At 36.9% G+C, this 16,022-nt stretch overlaps 1 protein-coding gene across 3 annotated transcripts in view; it reads right to left on the bottom strand.

Annotated features, from left to right (window-relative positions):
* The window catches only part of Mef2a (myocyte enhancer factor 2A), a 125,202-nt gene that overhangs the window by 26,976 nt on the left and 82,204 nt on the right, over positions 1-16,022 (bottom strand). The window contains exons 5-7 of one of the 3 annotated variants that reach the window (XM_028776652.1): positions 7,498-7,629; positions 5,124-5,343; positions 4,043-4,102 (exon numbers count right to left, since the gene is read on the bottom strand). In XM_028776652.1, coding sequence (XP_028632485.1) covers positions 4,043-4,102; positions 5,124-5,343; positions 7,498-7,629 — 412 coding nt within the window. Of the gene's footprint in view, positions 1-4,042; positions 4,103-5,123; positions 5,344-7,284; positions 7,435-7,497; positions 7,630-16,022 lie in introns of all 3 variants that reach the window. The other 2 variants (XM_028776650.1, XM_028776651.1) reach the window with 2 other exon arrangements.

Below are 16,022 nucleotides of genomic sequence, written 5' to 3'. Positions count from 1 at the left end.
GTGAAGATATAAAATTTATTAAAATACAAAAAATCATGATTTTGAAATTATCAATGACATACTCATTTAGTTTGATGACAATTTCCATGTAATGGACAATATGGATCATATGAGAAATATTTAATAAAAAAACATTTGTGCCCTACTTTCAAGATCCTATCTTTCTTCATCTGTCCTGGGTGGACTGCACTAAAGACACAACTTTCTCCTCTGCCAGAGACTTTATCAATTCTCATGCAATATGATGACTGAAGCATGCAAGCACAAATTTCTTCATTTCCCTTAATTTTTAGGTCAAATTCAACTACCAAGGGCTACTTTCTCCAAATAAATGCTGTCATTTCAAACCAATGTTTTAAATCCCTGTACCAATGTCCCCCCTGCCACTCCCATGCCACCTTCATAGAACTGTCCATCCACCACAATCCAGTTCATCCATCTTTTTAGCTTCCACTGCTCTGGCACCATGCAATCCCCAACCTTCACTCTCATTCAACACGAAACAATTCCAGAAGTTTCTTGAACTTTTCTATTTCTAGTCCAATATATTTTTCTTCCCCAACATGTTTTTAAGAAAAGCAGTTAAAGGCTGGGGAGAAAGTACACATATACGAAATACACACATATACATATACATATACATATACTATTTCCCACCCATCAAGCCCCACAATCTTTTTTAAGTGAAGGTGCTGAATATATCAATTGTTTTCCCAATCTTGATATTACAATATAGGCCAAAAGTTAAATAAACATCTGAGCTACAATATAAGCTGAGTTTTTATTTATATTTATTTCTCATTTATATTCTCAGCAGCGAAATGTATATAGCAAACAGTAAACAAATAGACGGTCACCATGACAAAGCTATATAAATTATAGTAAACATTTTATGACTTTAGGAATACTATCACTATTATGTCACATAAAGTTCAAAAAGTAAAAGAAAGGGGTAAACATTTATTATAACCCTAAGTACTGGAGTTAATTTGGGGTTCCTTATGTTTTTTTCTATATGTGTATTTTCTGCATAGTTTTAAATCACAGCCCAAACATTCATTTGCAATTTACCTAATTTTCACAGGCTGACTATGCTTGTTTCATCCCATTAATCACTGTAATAAAGTTAGCATGAACCTTTACGTAATTTACTTTACTTCCTTTTTAAAAGATTCATTTATCTTTATGTGAATGGGTATTTCCTTTATGTGTATCTGTGTACCATATGAGTGCTTGGTAACCCTCAGAAGCCAGAAGAAACCATCAGATCCTCTGGAACTGAAGTTACAGATAGACATGAGCCTCCATGTGGGTGCTGGGAACTGAATCCAGGTCCTGTACAAGAGCAACCAATGCTTTTAACTGCTAAGCCACCTCTCCAGCCCCTAGCTTATTTCTTTAGACAAAGTCTTGGAAAATGGATTAGGGGTTTAGATATTTTATAACCATTGCAATCTTTCAAACCTTTTAATAGACTACTATCAGGTGTCAAAAGCATGTGTGAAGACCATCGGCTTCATTACATCTTCTGGGTGTTCCAATAAAAGAGAGTGCTAGAGGTGAACTAGCAAGTGAAAGTCATATAGATTTTTGGCATTTTAGTGTTGAATACAGGCTTGCTAAAACCTGCAGTGTATATCAGGCTGGTCTAGAACCCAGGATTCTCTTTGCCCCATATGGCCTCTGAAATGTTACAGGTATGCCCCATATTCACACTAAGACACTGGTTAACTAAAATACTGCTGGGTACACACTTTGTGTACACAATGTTGGTGATTAAATTCAATGCTTCACACATGGTAAACAAACAATACTAAATAGTTATACTCTCAATCCACTAAGTACAACAAGTCCCAAATAATAGAGCAACATCACTGAATTACAACAAAGAAAAAGAAGTATAATACAAATAGTGTGGCTACTAAGAGGGACTGTTTATTTCTGGTTCACTTTACACAGGTCCCAGCCTTCTGGAGTATCAGCCCAATGTGATATGAGTATGCAAGGCTTTCTTAAATACTGGTGGGCTCCAAGCATACTGTCTATTGGTGTCAAAGAGGAAAAATGTAAGTGTATATGAAAAGAGTACATTTGGATCCAGACAATAAAGCAGGGTTACAATGAAATAAATCATACATATTTGAAAATATACATACATGAACATAGCAGCCCCAATGTATAACCTTCCAATGATAGTAAAACCTTCATATACTTTCCTACATTTGATCTAAGACTCTACAGCGTTTTTCCTAAACCATTTAAATCCTCTAAAATATCATTTACTGTGGTGCAGACATAACATCAAAATCATAATCTATCTTTACCACATGTCAGGACTGGAAAGACAGGTTATGACATATTTTAAAATATATTTTAGAATCATTTATTTTATGTGTACGAATGTTTTACGTGTGTGTGTGTATGTATGCATGTGTACTACACATGCACCTGATACCCAGCATAGACAGAAGGTATTAGATCCTCTGGAACCAGTTATAGTTGTAAGCCTCCATATGGGTGCTGGGAACCAAACCAAAAGAGCAACAAATACTCTTAACTGTTGAGCCATCTTTCCAGGCCTATTATAACACATCTTTAAACCACCGAGGCTCTAGAAAGCTGGAGCCTAAGTAAAGCAAACCAGAAATAAGCAGTCTCTCTTAGTAGCCACACTATTTGCATCATACCATTTTGTTTTGTTTTAAATTAGATGGTCCATTGTTTAGGACCCACTGTGCATAGAACAGAGCTATTTCACAGCATTTGTTGATGATCTATGGAGGCTTTAGATTTAAACACCACCATCACACATGCTGGGATAGTCTCAAAGTGAAAAAGCCTATTTGGCTATAACTGTGACAAACTGTGACTGTTCTACACATGACCACCAAAGCATATTCTTTGAGAAATTGCTTGAATAGTAGTATACACACTTTTCTTTGTATTCTAATTTCTGAAAACATTTTAAAATAAAGTTTTAAAATAAAGTCCTCTGCCAATAGTTTAACTTTAGCGATGACAAAAGTTACATAAAAGCATCTCCCTAAGACATGATCTTAGAAGGCAACTGCCCAACACCCTTCTAAATATGCTAGCTGCTGTCAACTCTTAGGGACGCTGTTTTGCAGTGGGCAACAGTCGATGCAGAGACTCATAATTAATTAAAGTACTGAGAATAAGTGACTGTTGAGCACTCAGCTCTAATGGGAAGATCTATTCTGACCCTCTCCACAAAGGCACAGGGAACATCATGTAAGAAGAGGCGGAAAGAATGTAAGAGCCGGAGGGTCAGGAGAAATACCGAGACATGCTGTCTGCTGTCTTCCAGACATGACATGAGCATCACAATCACCAACTTATAGAGTCTGACTACCTGCACGAGATCAAGGCATTCAACATTCTAGCATGGGTTAGGGAGGGATTCCACCTCTAGTGGAGGAGCTGCTGCAGTTAACAGCTACCGAGAGAGGGAAGGTCATTTTTCCTTGGGGTTGTAGTTTTTGGTAGAGTGTCTATGCTCTGGTGGACAGTCACACTCCCCCTGGCAAGCAGGTAGCACTAATTGAACTCAGTGGATTATTTAAAAAAGAAAAGAAGGAAGAGGACAATGAAGGTAGAAGGAGGCCATGTAGGCAAGGAGGGGCATCGAGGGAGTAAGAAGGGGAATGGTGGGCAAGGATATCCTCAAGGTACACTGTGTGTGTGTGTGTGTGCATGAGATATGTATACATCTATATGATACTGTCAAAAATATATTTAAAATATGCTTTTAAAAAAGATCTTGCTATAAATGTTGCATTAGAACAACTTAGTGTTTAGCACAGAAAACACCTGATATGGAGAAAGCATTTAGTATATACTAAATGAATAGATAACTGAACTTACAGTCAATGTGTAAGGGATGAAGCAGGGCTACTGCAGAAAACTGTTAAGTTTTAGGGAACCTATCCCTCAGAAGATAAAAGGCTTTATTTCAAGGCAATACTTACTAGTAACTCAGATCAAATAGACATGTACAAAGTTAAACAAGGAATTCACTTACCTACAGGACTATTTCCAGCTCCATTTGGCACTGTGAGGTCTGTAGTGCTCAACATCCCACCTAACAATATTACAGAGAAAAGAGAGAAGGAACAAAAATTGGCTTTCTTTATTTCACAAACACCCAAATGAAGTCATCTCACTATAATCTACACTCTGTTCCTAAAAATCAAACCAAAACAAAATTAAAATTAGCTCAATCGAAAGTTGTCATTAATGTATAACTAGATAAAATTTAACACTCTCTCTCTACACACACACACACACACACACACACACACACACACACACGAATAACTGTACATGTAACATGGTAAACTACACATGTGCTGTGGGGGTGTCTATGTGTAGTATACACAACACATGAATTTAAATATTAAGCTCTTGATCTACCTGCCATCCTGTGCATCAGTATTAGCGAATGAATACTGATGAGAATGAAGGCAGTTCATTCATATGGACACTATTACTAAACTTAGGGCTTAGGCAGTGCAAAACTGTAGGGACTAAGGTGGCAAATGCACTGCACACTGATGTTGAATTACTGAACTAAGTCAGCAGGAAGAGATACATAGCATACTCTCAGTCCTGAATTTCTAACATGATGGTTAACATTTAACTTTAAATCTTCACTTACAACATTCAAGTTAAATTCTCTGCCTGTCACAGCATGTCTGTCACATGATAAGGAAAAGTTATAGGTGTTATATTCTCTATACTATTGTACTTTGGCCAGAACTGTTTTCCCCATGGATGTTTAAAAAAAGAAGTACTTAAAATGGACTTAATTATGTAGCAGTGACTCTTGTTCATCCTGACAACAAAGTGGATTTTTGTTTGTTTGTTTACTTTTGTTTTTTGAAATAAGGTCTCTCTACATAGCCCTGGCAGTCCTGGAACTCACTATGGAGATGGGCTATCCTCAAACACAGAGATCTGGCTACCTCCCAAATGCTGGGATTAAAGGCATGTGCCACCACACCTGGCCTGATAATAAAGACTAAGGACAATAAACTTTCTCTGTTAGCCAATCCTTTCTCATTCTCTTTTTAAAAGAGCAAAGAGAATACTTCACAACATACTTGCACTGCCAGTACTTGGTGGTCTCTGTGGAGCTCCCGGGGACACATTTCTATGTAGCGTGGCTGGGGGTGGAGACAGCATGCTTGAATCTGCTAATGTTGAGCTGGCTGCCAAAGATGGTGACACGAGTGAACTCCCTGGGTTAGTGTACGACAAAGCATTAGGGCTGGTCACAGGGACTGTGACAGACATTGAGAAGTTCTGAGGTGGCAAGCCAGGCTGTAAGTAAAAAACAAGGAAGAAAAAACTATTGGTTTCACTTTCATCAACATTAAATAACTTTAATTTGACTACATAACTCTCATTATCAAAAGTAGAGGATGGGGACAGTTTCTTCATTTGCACTGTTAAACTATTTTCTCTAGAGTTATATATGTACATGAATATACCAGACACAAACTTTTTCATTTTCAATTTTATACTGATACATATATGCTAAATGTAACTATATATTATGTTTCAAATATTCAAAGAGATGAAATGAAAAGTTAAACCTGGAATTAAAATAATATTGTTGAATTTAGACATTATAAAATGTATCACTGTTACCAAGTAAGCATCAATTAGAACTTTAGTGCAAACCAATTTAACATTACATTTCTATTGGGAGAACCCAAATATAACCAAAGGAGGAAAGTACAGGTTTATTATTAACTTAATACATCAAATTTGAGATATTATGAATAAGTCCAGTATGATTTGATTGATGGGTATTTTTAAAGTAGAAAAGTCAAGTAATTATATACAGAACACAATGTAATTTGTATGTAATAAAATATACAAAGAAGTCTACACAAGATTAACTATTGTCAAGTTAGAATAGAGTGTCTTGGTATCTCTGAAACTGTAGAAAGATTAAATTATAAACATTATAAAAGCTATCTCTTATCAAAATATTTCATGCTTTCTCTGAAAGGTCATTTCCTAGTTTGCCCTGGCATTTCCTCCACAGACCAATTTCAATATATTTGTTGACCATGATAAACAGCAGGCTCCTTCATAACTTAAAGTGGTGGTGGTGGGGAAGGTTAAAAAAAAGACACACAATAAAGTGAGTTTATTCTTACAGCTTAAAGTTTAACTGTGACGACAACATCCCTGTGAGGTCACAGCAATTTTATTTGCTACTGTCTGCTTTTTAAAATGATGGTATTAAGTTAAAAAATTTGCTTAAAGCTATTTTCATGTAATTCTTTCTATAAACTATGTTAAAGACATGACATGTGATGCAGATCCTCCTTTAGGGCATAGTTCAAGAGATTAAACCTTGACAATGAACAAACAACAGAACACTAGCACTGGAGCTGATAGTTCCAGGACAGCTGCTGCCTACACACACACTGAGAGAGCAGAGCTACAGGGATGGCCTTAGGTGGCTCTCTCTACAGAGTCCTGTGAGAAGATCTTCCGAGATGTTTCAGTCCAAGTACAAGAGCTCAGTGAGCTCAAAACTGACTGTATCACAGTGTTCGATATCTGTGCACAGTAAAATTACAGTGACTATGTGTGACTAGTTTAAAGATATGGATACCTAACAGTAAATCCAGTCCTCTTTAATGCTGAGAGTGTAAGAAAAGAGCAGTTATGTATTTAGTTTTCTTGCTGTTCAAGGCTTTGGGACAATATACAAAGAGCTCAACAGTCAGTTCAGCTCTGCTAAAATGAAGATAATTATGTAAAACAAGTAAAAATGATTTAGAGGCATGAAATCTTACAACAAACTCAACTATGTCACATTTGGCATTAAGATCAAGTTTATGTTTATATATGTATTAATTAAGTTATGGGCAAGACAGGAATACCTAACATATACTTTGTATTAAAAATCAAAGAATTTTAAAACTAGAAGCAATCTTAAAAATTATGTGAGCCAACTCATTTACTTCCTAGATAAAGGAATTGTAATTCAGTGTATCTAGATAGTCTATAAAGGGCAATTAATGGCAGACCCTCAATTAAGACGTTTTCTTTTCACTTCTACACTTAAGATACTCCACATTTATTACGACAAGACTTTGGAAGTTGTAAAGTTCAGTAAAACCAAAAAGAGTTAATCAATGCCATCTTTTCTCTTATACTCATTGTCCTCAATGTTCTGTACAAATGAGGTAGGATGTATGGTCAATTTCTTCATGCACATGATAAAAGCACAAACCATACTTTAGTACTCACTGCGATTTTATGATTCCGCATCATATTATCAAATTCCTCATTAATTTTTTTATATTTTTCTTCTGTATGTGGAGTTAGCACATATGAAGTATCAGGGTCTGGGCTGTCGCACCCTCTGTGTTCCTTCTTGTTCAGAGCCTAAATATGAAGTTAACAAAAAGGATCAACAAATAAAAAGTAAAGGTAAAGTGAAGTACTTACAGGGCCTCGTTTGAAAATAAAATCACTATCTTCATTTAGTTTGCTGAATCTGTCCTCCGAGAGTGGACTGTGCTCAAAGTAATCGTCAGCATCAGGGCTCTCACAACCATTAAGGCCTTTCTTTCTTAAAGTCTGAAATACAATTGGAAAATTCACACAAAAAGAATACTAACTTTCCATGAGCTTTTTGTTTGTTTTGTTTTTGTAAAATGTGTTAAGAGAGCACAGGTCGAATAAACAGAGTATTTAAGAGCCGCTGAATGATACTTAAAAGGCTACAAATATATTAACAATTCTCTAAGTACCATATGCCTAAGACAGGAAAAAACTGAACTCTCCCACTGCACATTAGGAAATACAGAGTATTTGCGTGTTTGGACTCTTCCTTTTCAAAGCGATGAGAGAATACTAAAATCACTTCATGTTCTGAGTCACAGTTAGAATCGGGTTAGTAAAGTCAGTAAGACTATAACAAGAATCTATCAAAATGATGTGTTGAGAAATTACAGTGTCCATTTTCTCTACTGGCATTTCTTTCTATAGGGATTTATCTTATTCAATAGGAATTAGCCCAGAATCCCAATAATTTACTGCTAATTTGTTCTCCATTGTCATTTCCCCACATAATCTTAAAATATAAAAATTGAAACCAATGTTTGTCAACAATGACTCCTTTCTATGTATACAGGTCAACACTCTTAATGACTTTACATACTTAAAAAATCTGTAGCGAAAAGTTACTCAGAATACATCCCCTCCTCGTTTGCGAGTTTTCCCTCTAGAGTTCCTTAAATTTGTTTTAATCCAGAGTTGATTTCTTAGATAATTTTGAGTGTCTATCAAGTATTCCCCTGAGCCATATTGATTTTTTTCCTTACTTTGAAGTAAAATATAGTGGATGGTGAGTTTTTTAATTTCTCTCTTAAGGAAAAGTCATCATGAACATCTAATTTTTAAAGGAATAAGAATCCTAGTGACTTAAAGATTACAGAATATTAATTTACATTCAGAATGCTTAATTCCATTTTTAAAATCCTGATGCATCTCAGTTTAAGGCAGAGCTACTGACTACAGTTCTGAACTATATTAGCTTCTAACACAATTGAAAACAGCACTAGAGTTAAATGTCAAGTACATCCACCACTATTAGAACAGAAACAAAGATTATCAAAGAGCTGGGACACTAGCAAGTGATTAGCTTACATGTAATACCAATGAAATTAGTACCTTGTAAAACTTGATTTGTTTAGTCTCTGTTTTTCCTAGAAATGTAAAGTATCCATGGAACATTACAATTTGAGAAGCTTTCATAAGTTTCCTCAAATGATTTTGAAATTTCACCTTACTCAGTATGACTTATTTTTACATGCTAGAAATTATAAGCCCCTCCAAATGCTTCTATCATGTGTTTGGAATTCTATACATAACTCTCTTGAAACTCATTAAAATATAATCATCGAGTGTGTGTTACAAACACTACATCTATCGCCCCCTCAGAGTCAGCCCCCAGCCTATAAGCTCTACAGACTCATAGTCTTACGATATATTACATGTACATTTATGAATGCTTAGCCAAAAAGATATCCTCACCATCCTTGGTAGCAAGTTCTACTTAACACACTTCTGAAGTTGTTAGATCAGTAGTGAAAATAGTAACATGAAGAATGGAACATACTGAACCCTTAAAATCTACACAGACCTAGCAAAAGAACAAATATATTGGGCATCTATAGATAAATAGCAAAATGAAATTGATGACTTATTGTAACTTTAAATCTCTGGGTACTTTCCCCTAGTTTTCATGTATCTTAAAGGGTACATAATTCATCACTGGGGAAATGTGAACTTACAAAATACCCATTACTCCCATGAAAAAAGTTGGGTGTGGTAGTTCATGTTTTGAACGTTAGCACCAAGGTAGCAGAGACAGGAGATGCCTAAGGCTTATAGACTCAGTAAGACTCTGTCTCAAAAAATAAGCCAGAGAAGTAACTGAGAAAGACACCAATGTTGTTCATTGTTAACCCCCGATCTTCACAGAGCTCTCTCACACAATTGAGCTTTGCTTTTCTTATAGACTGAAATGTTTATCACTGAGCATTTTACAAATAGCAACACACAGTATGTATCTCATAGAATTTTTAAATACATAAACCAAAACAACATGACTTTGCTTTAAAATTACATGCAGTTTTGAATTCTGTAAAGGAAGGTTTAACCCTATTGGTACTTATGAGGAAGTAAAAACATTGTGGCACCCCCAGCTCTGCAAGCCTTCACTTCAGATTGGTTCCTGGCACAAGGAGGGATTTAAGAGGCAGTATCAGCTTTATAGATAATAAGCTAATATAGCTCTGTTTGACAGCCAACTCTGTTCCTTATCGCCAAATACGAAGAGTGGTTTTGAGGACCCAAATAACATAAAAAGACTTCTTCTTTATCATTACCAAATAGCATAGCAGTAAAAGTTTCTACGCTGTCTCTGGTACTAACAAGTGGAATGCTGCAATCTATTAACAAGGCCAGCCAAGGCATGAAGAGGACAGTCAGCTTCAGTTTCCTAACAGGCTTTCTTAGCTCTTGCTAACCACAGTAAAGAACCATTAAGAACACTATTTTGTCCCTCTCTGTGGCTACTGCTGATGGTCATCACATTCTATCCTTAAGTAAACCTAACTTCAGAAAGCCTGAGTTCCTATAAGTGTGCTAGATAGTTTATCAGTACCATTCTAGGAAATTTAGAGAGAAAGCTCACCTGTGCCAAAAAAGAACTCAAATTTCTGGTGTATACTGTTTAAATTGAGTGTTCCCATTGTTTGTTTTTTTCTGCATAATTAGAATCTAAACTATTCATTACAAACAACTTAAAAAAATTTGTGGGCGGTGGTGGCGCACGCCTTTAATCCCAGTACTTGGGAGGCAGAGGCAGGTGGATTTCTGAGTTCGAGGCCAGCCTGGTCTACAGAGTGAGTTGCAGGACAGCCAGGGCTACACAGAGAAACTCTGTCTCCAAAAACAAAACAAAACAAAACAAAACGAAACGAAGCGAAGCGAAACCAAACCAAACCAAACCAAACCAAACAACTAAAGGAACCATTTGATGAGTCATTATCAGTAGACGTGATGCTGTCTACTCACTGTACTGTATCAGTGTTCTAAGCATGTTGATGACATTACTAGTATGAGATACTAAAACTAACACACTCATTCAATCTATCAGGAGACAGTTTTAAAAGGTAAGTCATGCACCTTTAAAAATATTTTTTTTCTATTTATCAGCAATAAGGTTAAATTCAATTATAATTTTGATGGTTTTTGTCTGTGTGTGTGATTTGGGCCAACTCAGGTACTTTCTGCTCGCTTACACTTAGGTACAAAATATAGGGTTTAAGTACATGAATGTCATTAGCTAACGTATACCTTTCAACTTTAGCTGTGTAGGCATAAGTCATAATATTTTAAAGAAACAGGTAAGAAACAATGAAATACCATGGAAACTGTTTCTGAGGCACTCTCTTCTCTGTTATCTGACTCTATGGGGTTTATGCCTTTGCTTCTACACTATTTTCCAATGCTATAGAGATGGAGGTTAATCTGTAGAAAAATGGTAACACTGTAGTTCTGTATAGACAAGCAAGTTCAGTGGAGTTCTCACATCTATGAAGCAAATTCATCTGGTCTTTTTGAACTACATATCTGCCTCTCTAACCTGCTAACCACGAGTTTCCTCACCTCAAAACCATGAAGGCATTCTCATTACCCTCTACATGGCTCTCTATTTTTATCTTTTATGCTTAGTAACATATGAGGTTTGTTCAATATTACAAATTTCCTTGCCTGTGTGTGTGTGTGTATGTTCACACAAGTCTTGGAATCAATTCTGTCTGCCACCTTGTGGGGTCTGAGTCCTTAGGCCTATGAACAAGCGCCTCTACCCGCTGAGCCATCTTCCTGCTTATATAGATACTTAGCCATCTCTGCACCAGTGCTTAAATATTGTTCTTTCCTCTTTCATTTGTACCATTCATTCATTTTTATCATCTATATATGGTTCTGTTTCTGAGCTGCTATTCCACTGGTATGCTTGGCATTTAGTACCCATAACGATGCCACGGTAACTTACTATAGCTTTAATTAGTCTTCTGTATCAGATAGTGTAAGTAATGCTACAGACTTAAACAAATTTACAAGTTTCAGAAGCTTTACACAATGAACGCTCATTCTCACTTATTCCAACTGCTGTGAGGATGCTCTAACTCTCACATAGCTTTCTGTGAGCTGCAGGGTCTATTCAGTCCTTTGGGGGTAACATGAGCAAGGTGCTGGTTATTTGAACCCTGAGCCTTACAGATACTAAGTATCTTTACTGGGCTGCACTTGCCAGCCTCAGCCAGGACCTTAGAACTCCCATCTGTATTTTCTTTTGCACCTGTTGCCAAGAAAGGAAGAAAGACAATGATGACCATGTAGGAAGTAATACATAAGCCAGGCCTGGAAGTAGTGTATGTTTCCATTCACATTCTCTCAATTAGAACTCAGTCATACAGCTACATTCCTAATCACAAGGCTTATACAGATTCTAGGTATGTACCCAAGCAGTAAAGAAATGGCTCATTAAGAAATAAAAATATCTCCAATAAATGTATATGAACATAAAGAACAGAATAACATTTTACTAGGGTTTTATATTTGTTTAAGGTTGAAGGACCTCTAACTGAAGAATCCTCTTTGCTGGTTCTATAATCAAGGTTAAGGCTAGTGTCATGTAATGAGGAAAGGAAAGATCCTTTGACTATTTTCTGTAAGAGTGCAAAATTCTAAAATTTCCTCCCTAAAAATCTAGGGCACTGGTATCATCTAGACTAATTTGGTAACTGAGTCAATCAAGATTTTAAAAAATATCTTTTTTTTCTTTTATTGGATATAATTTTTTTATTTACATTTCAAATGTTATCCCCTTTCCTGGTTTCCCCTCCAGAAACTCCCTATCCCATCCCCCATCCTCCTGTTTCAATGAGGGTATTCCGCCACCAACACACCTACTCCTGCTTCCCACCCTGGCATTCCCCTACACTGGGGCACTGAGCCTTCACAGGACTCCTTCCACTGATGCTTCTCTGCTACATGCGTGGCTGGAGCCATCGGTTACTCCATGTGTATACTCTTTGGTTGGTGGTTTAGTCCTCGGGAGCTCTGGGGAGTCTGGTTGGTTGATATTGTTGTTTTTCTGGCTGTATTTTGTTTAACTATTTTCTGAGAATCTGTCTGACAAGGTAAACTTTGAGAAAAGGTAGGACCCTGAGGCTTTATGTGCTTAAAATGCATGTTAAAATGTTTGGGCACAAACTAGACATCTTATTGTTACCTGGCTATCTTCCACCTTTATAGAGGAGGGTTACTCAAGTGAGAAAGAACGCAAGTACTCAGTCATATATCCCTGCTCACCGCACTGCTAGTGGAAAGCAGAACCAGGGCTAAAATCTGCTGAAGTTGTTCAATGACTGCATTACTCAACAATCAAAGTGACAACAGATAGAGTCTGGTGATCTGGTATCACTTAGCCACTAAGAAAGAACATTTATTGGGTATGTAGTTGTAGGCACGTCTTTATACTTCTTCCTCAGTTTTTCTATGATCCTATACATATACCTCCCTCAGTGATAAGTAAGTGGTGTTCAGACTTTGTCTTTGAATTTTAAGGTCTTAGTTTTATAATCCTGTTTAACTGCAGGTTTAACTGTAAATAAAAACAGTTGTAATACTTCTTCCCTACCCTGTCCCTCTAAGGCTCTTGTCTTCTAGGATCTATATACTAGGTAGCTAGGGAACGCCTTGTTTACAGAGGGGAAAAATTTTACAGGTCTTTAATAGAATTTATTTTGAGTACATGAAAATTCAGGAAACGATGAATACCTTCAAAAGGCAAAGCAATGCATTTAATCGCCAAACTTCTCACCTGGAATTTGAGAGATGGGTTTTCTAATGTCAAATGGTTCTCAAGAGTGAACTTTATAGATGTCATTTCTGCAACATCAAGAGGTTAGACATACCTACCAGTGAGCTCAAATGACATTCTAATCTAGAAGCAGTACAATATGCATACCCTGATAAATAATATTTGGTGGGAAAGATCAGTCTACTGATCTTGAAACTACAGTGAAGAGTACCTAAAAAAATAATTTAGTTTTAAAATAATAAAATAGCCAACACCACCATGTTAGGATAAAGGTAGCAATGTGTCCAATTAATATTATAGTCCCACTATCTTAACAACATATGTGACATGCAGTATAATAAATAGCAGTGCAATAATTGAAAATGTACTACATACAATATTTTTACCTTTTTTATCTTTTTCTGCAACCCCCTTTAAAGTAACCTTGCAATTTGAACACGACTTATCACCTGAGAAGTCCACAATCTGAAACCTATTACACTCTCAGTGGCTAGCCAAACCTCCACAGGAAAGACAAAGCCTTACACAAGTCATGCAGATGTGGTTTACATTTCAGGTCTTCGTTACTTCCCTCTTAATAACACACTTCAGCTATACTTAGCTCATATAAACTTAAAATAAAATGCCAATTAGATTTTCCTAATTTCCACCTAAGCCACCTCTTGACCTACAATATGCTTTTTCTCTTCTTTCCTTTAACCCCTTTTCCTTCTCTAAGCATACTCTGTAAAGGACTGGAGAGGTCACCTGTGTAGCAAGTACTCCTCTGACCTTTCTCCCAAGCCGCCTCCTCTCCTCGGCCTCTAATCTTGACAGAGATTTCACAAACACACTATAGACCTTCCAGAGAAGAAATAAAGAACATTTTTACTTGATTAAAACTTACAATGTTCATTCTTTGATACAGGTGAACATAAAAAGAACACACAGATATTAATCAGCAGTCACAAAAACATGTCTTACGGAAATACGAGTTCTATTATAGTGACTGTGATGGTTTGAATATGCTTGGCCCAGGGAGTGGCACTATTAGGAGGTGTGGCCTTGTTGGAGTAGGTGTGATCTTGTTGAAGTAGGTGTGTACCTATGGGCATGGGTCTTAATATCCTTGTCCTAGTTGCCTGGAAGGCACTCTTCTCCTGTACAACTTCGGAAAAAGATATAGAATTCTCAGCTCCCCAGGCCCCATATCTGCCTGGATGCTGCCATGTTCCCACCCTGATAATAATAGACTGAAGCCAGCCCCAATTAAATGTCATCCTTTTAAGAGTTGTCTTGGTCATGATGTCTGTTCACAGCAGTAAATCCCTAACTAAGACAGTGATGTTTCAGTTTTTTTCCAGTGCTCTCTCATTTCTGTTTCAACATTAATCTCTCATGGAGTAAGTATGATCTCAAGAAAGACTACATTTAGAGATGTATAATTCCTTATAAAAATCACACAAATAAAAGTTAATAGCTATATAATGAACAATAATATTGAATAGGTATCAAAACAAGAATAGTAAACTTGAACTAGCAAGAACTATGGTGACTGCTATGTGAGAGGATGGTGCAAGGACATGTGGAGGTTGCCACAGGACCATGTGCCTCACCCTGTGAGTCAGCACCCTGCTGCTCCAAGCTCTGTAAGGAATAAAAGAGCAGGGCGGGACAGGGGCTGGAGGTGGAGGGAAGCTTTGTCTTGTCTTCAGATGCCTCATTATTTTCTCCTTTGCCTGCTGCTCCAACTGGAGCCCTGTAAAACATTAGGCAAGCCTCTTAAATACTCCCTGTCTGTTACATTTCTCATTATAATATGGGGTGGTGGAGGTGGTGGTGGAGGTGGTGGTGGAGGTGGAGGTGGAGGTGGAGGTGGAGGAGGGGCAATGCTTCCCAAAGCTTCTTTGAGGACAGTGTCAGATGGTCAGAAAATACAACTGGAATTGTGTCTTCCATTACTATATGGTTCAGACCAGATGACATTCGGAAACAGGAGTCACTAGACAATTTTGACTTTTGGTCACCTATGGTCAAACTTCAAATGGAGTAAATGAATGTGGGGTTTATAAAAAAAATTGACAACAATAAAAAGTTTATGCACATGCAATGGCTTCAAATTAATTCAAGGTCAAACATGTAAGTTGGGCATAGTGACACACATTTGTAGCCCAGTACTCGGAAGGTGAACACAGGAGGATCAAAAGTCAAGAGCTGTCTCTGCTACAAAGAGAATTCAAAGCTAGCCTGAATTAAAAATTGCCTCAACAAACACTCAAAACCAAACCAAAGCATAAACTGCTTACTGCACAAATATGAGGAGAGTAGTTCAGGTCTCCAGCATTCGCATTAAATGGTGGGTGGTTACAGTCTCAGCTTTGAACTCACACTTTGCAGTGGGCATGCCATCACACAATGGAACACCAACTAATGCTGCCTGAAAGATTTCTGCTACTTAAAACTGCTGTCCATTGTGAAGTGTAGTATTCTTATTTATTACACATGCCAAGTTTTCTGCATATAGACACATAATAGTTCATAGAAAAACAATTAAAATTGTCTACTGTCCCTTGTTCGAATTTATTAAATT

The sequence above is a fragment of the Grammomys surdaster genome, unplaced genomic scaffold (assembly GCF_004785775.1).
Source record: "Grammomys surdaster isolate TR1022 unplaced genomic scaffold, NIH_TR_1.0 271, whole genome shotgun sequence".
Classification (NCBI taxonomy): domain Eukaryota; kingdom Metazoa; phylum Chordata; class Mammalia; order Rodentia; family Muridae; genus Grammomys; species Grammomys surdaster.
Note: the sequence above shows the minus strand (reverse complement) of the source record. Positions and strands in the feature narration are given on the sequence as shown.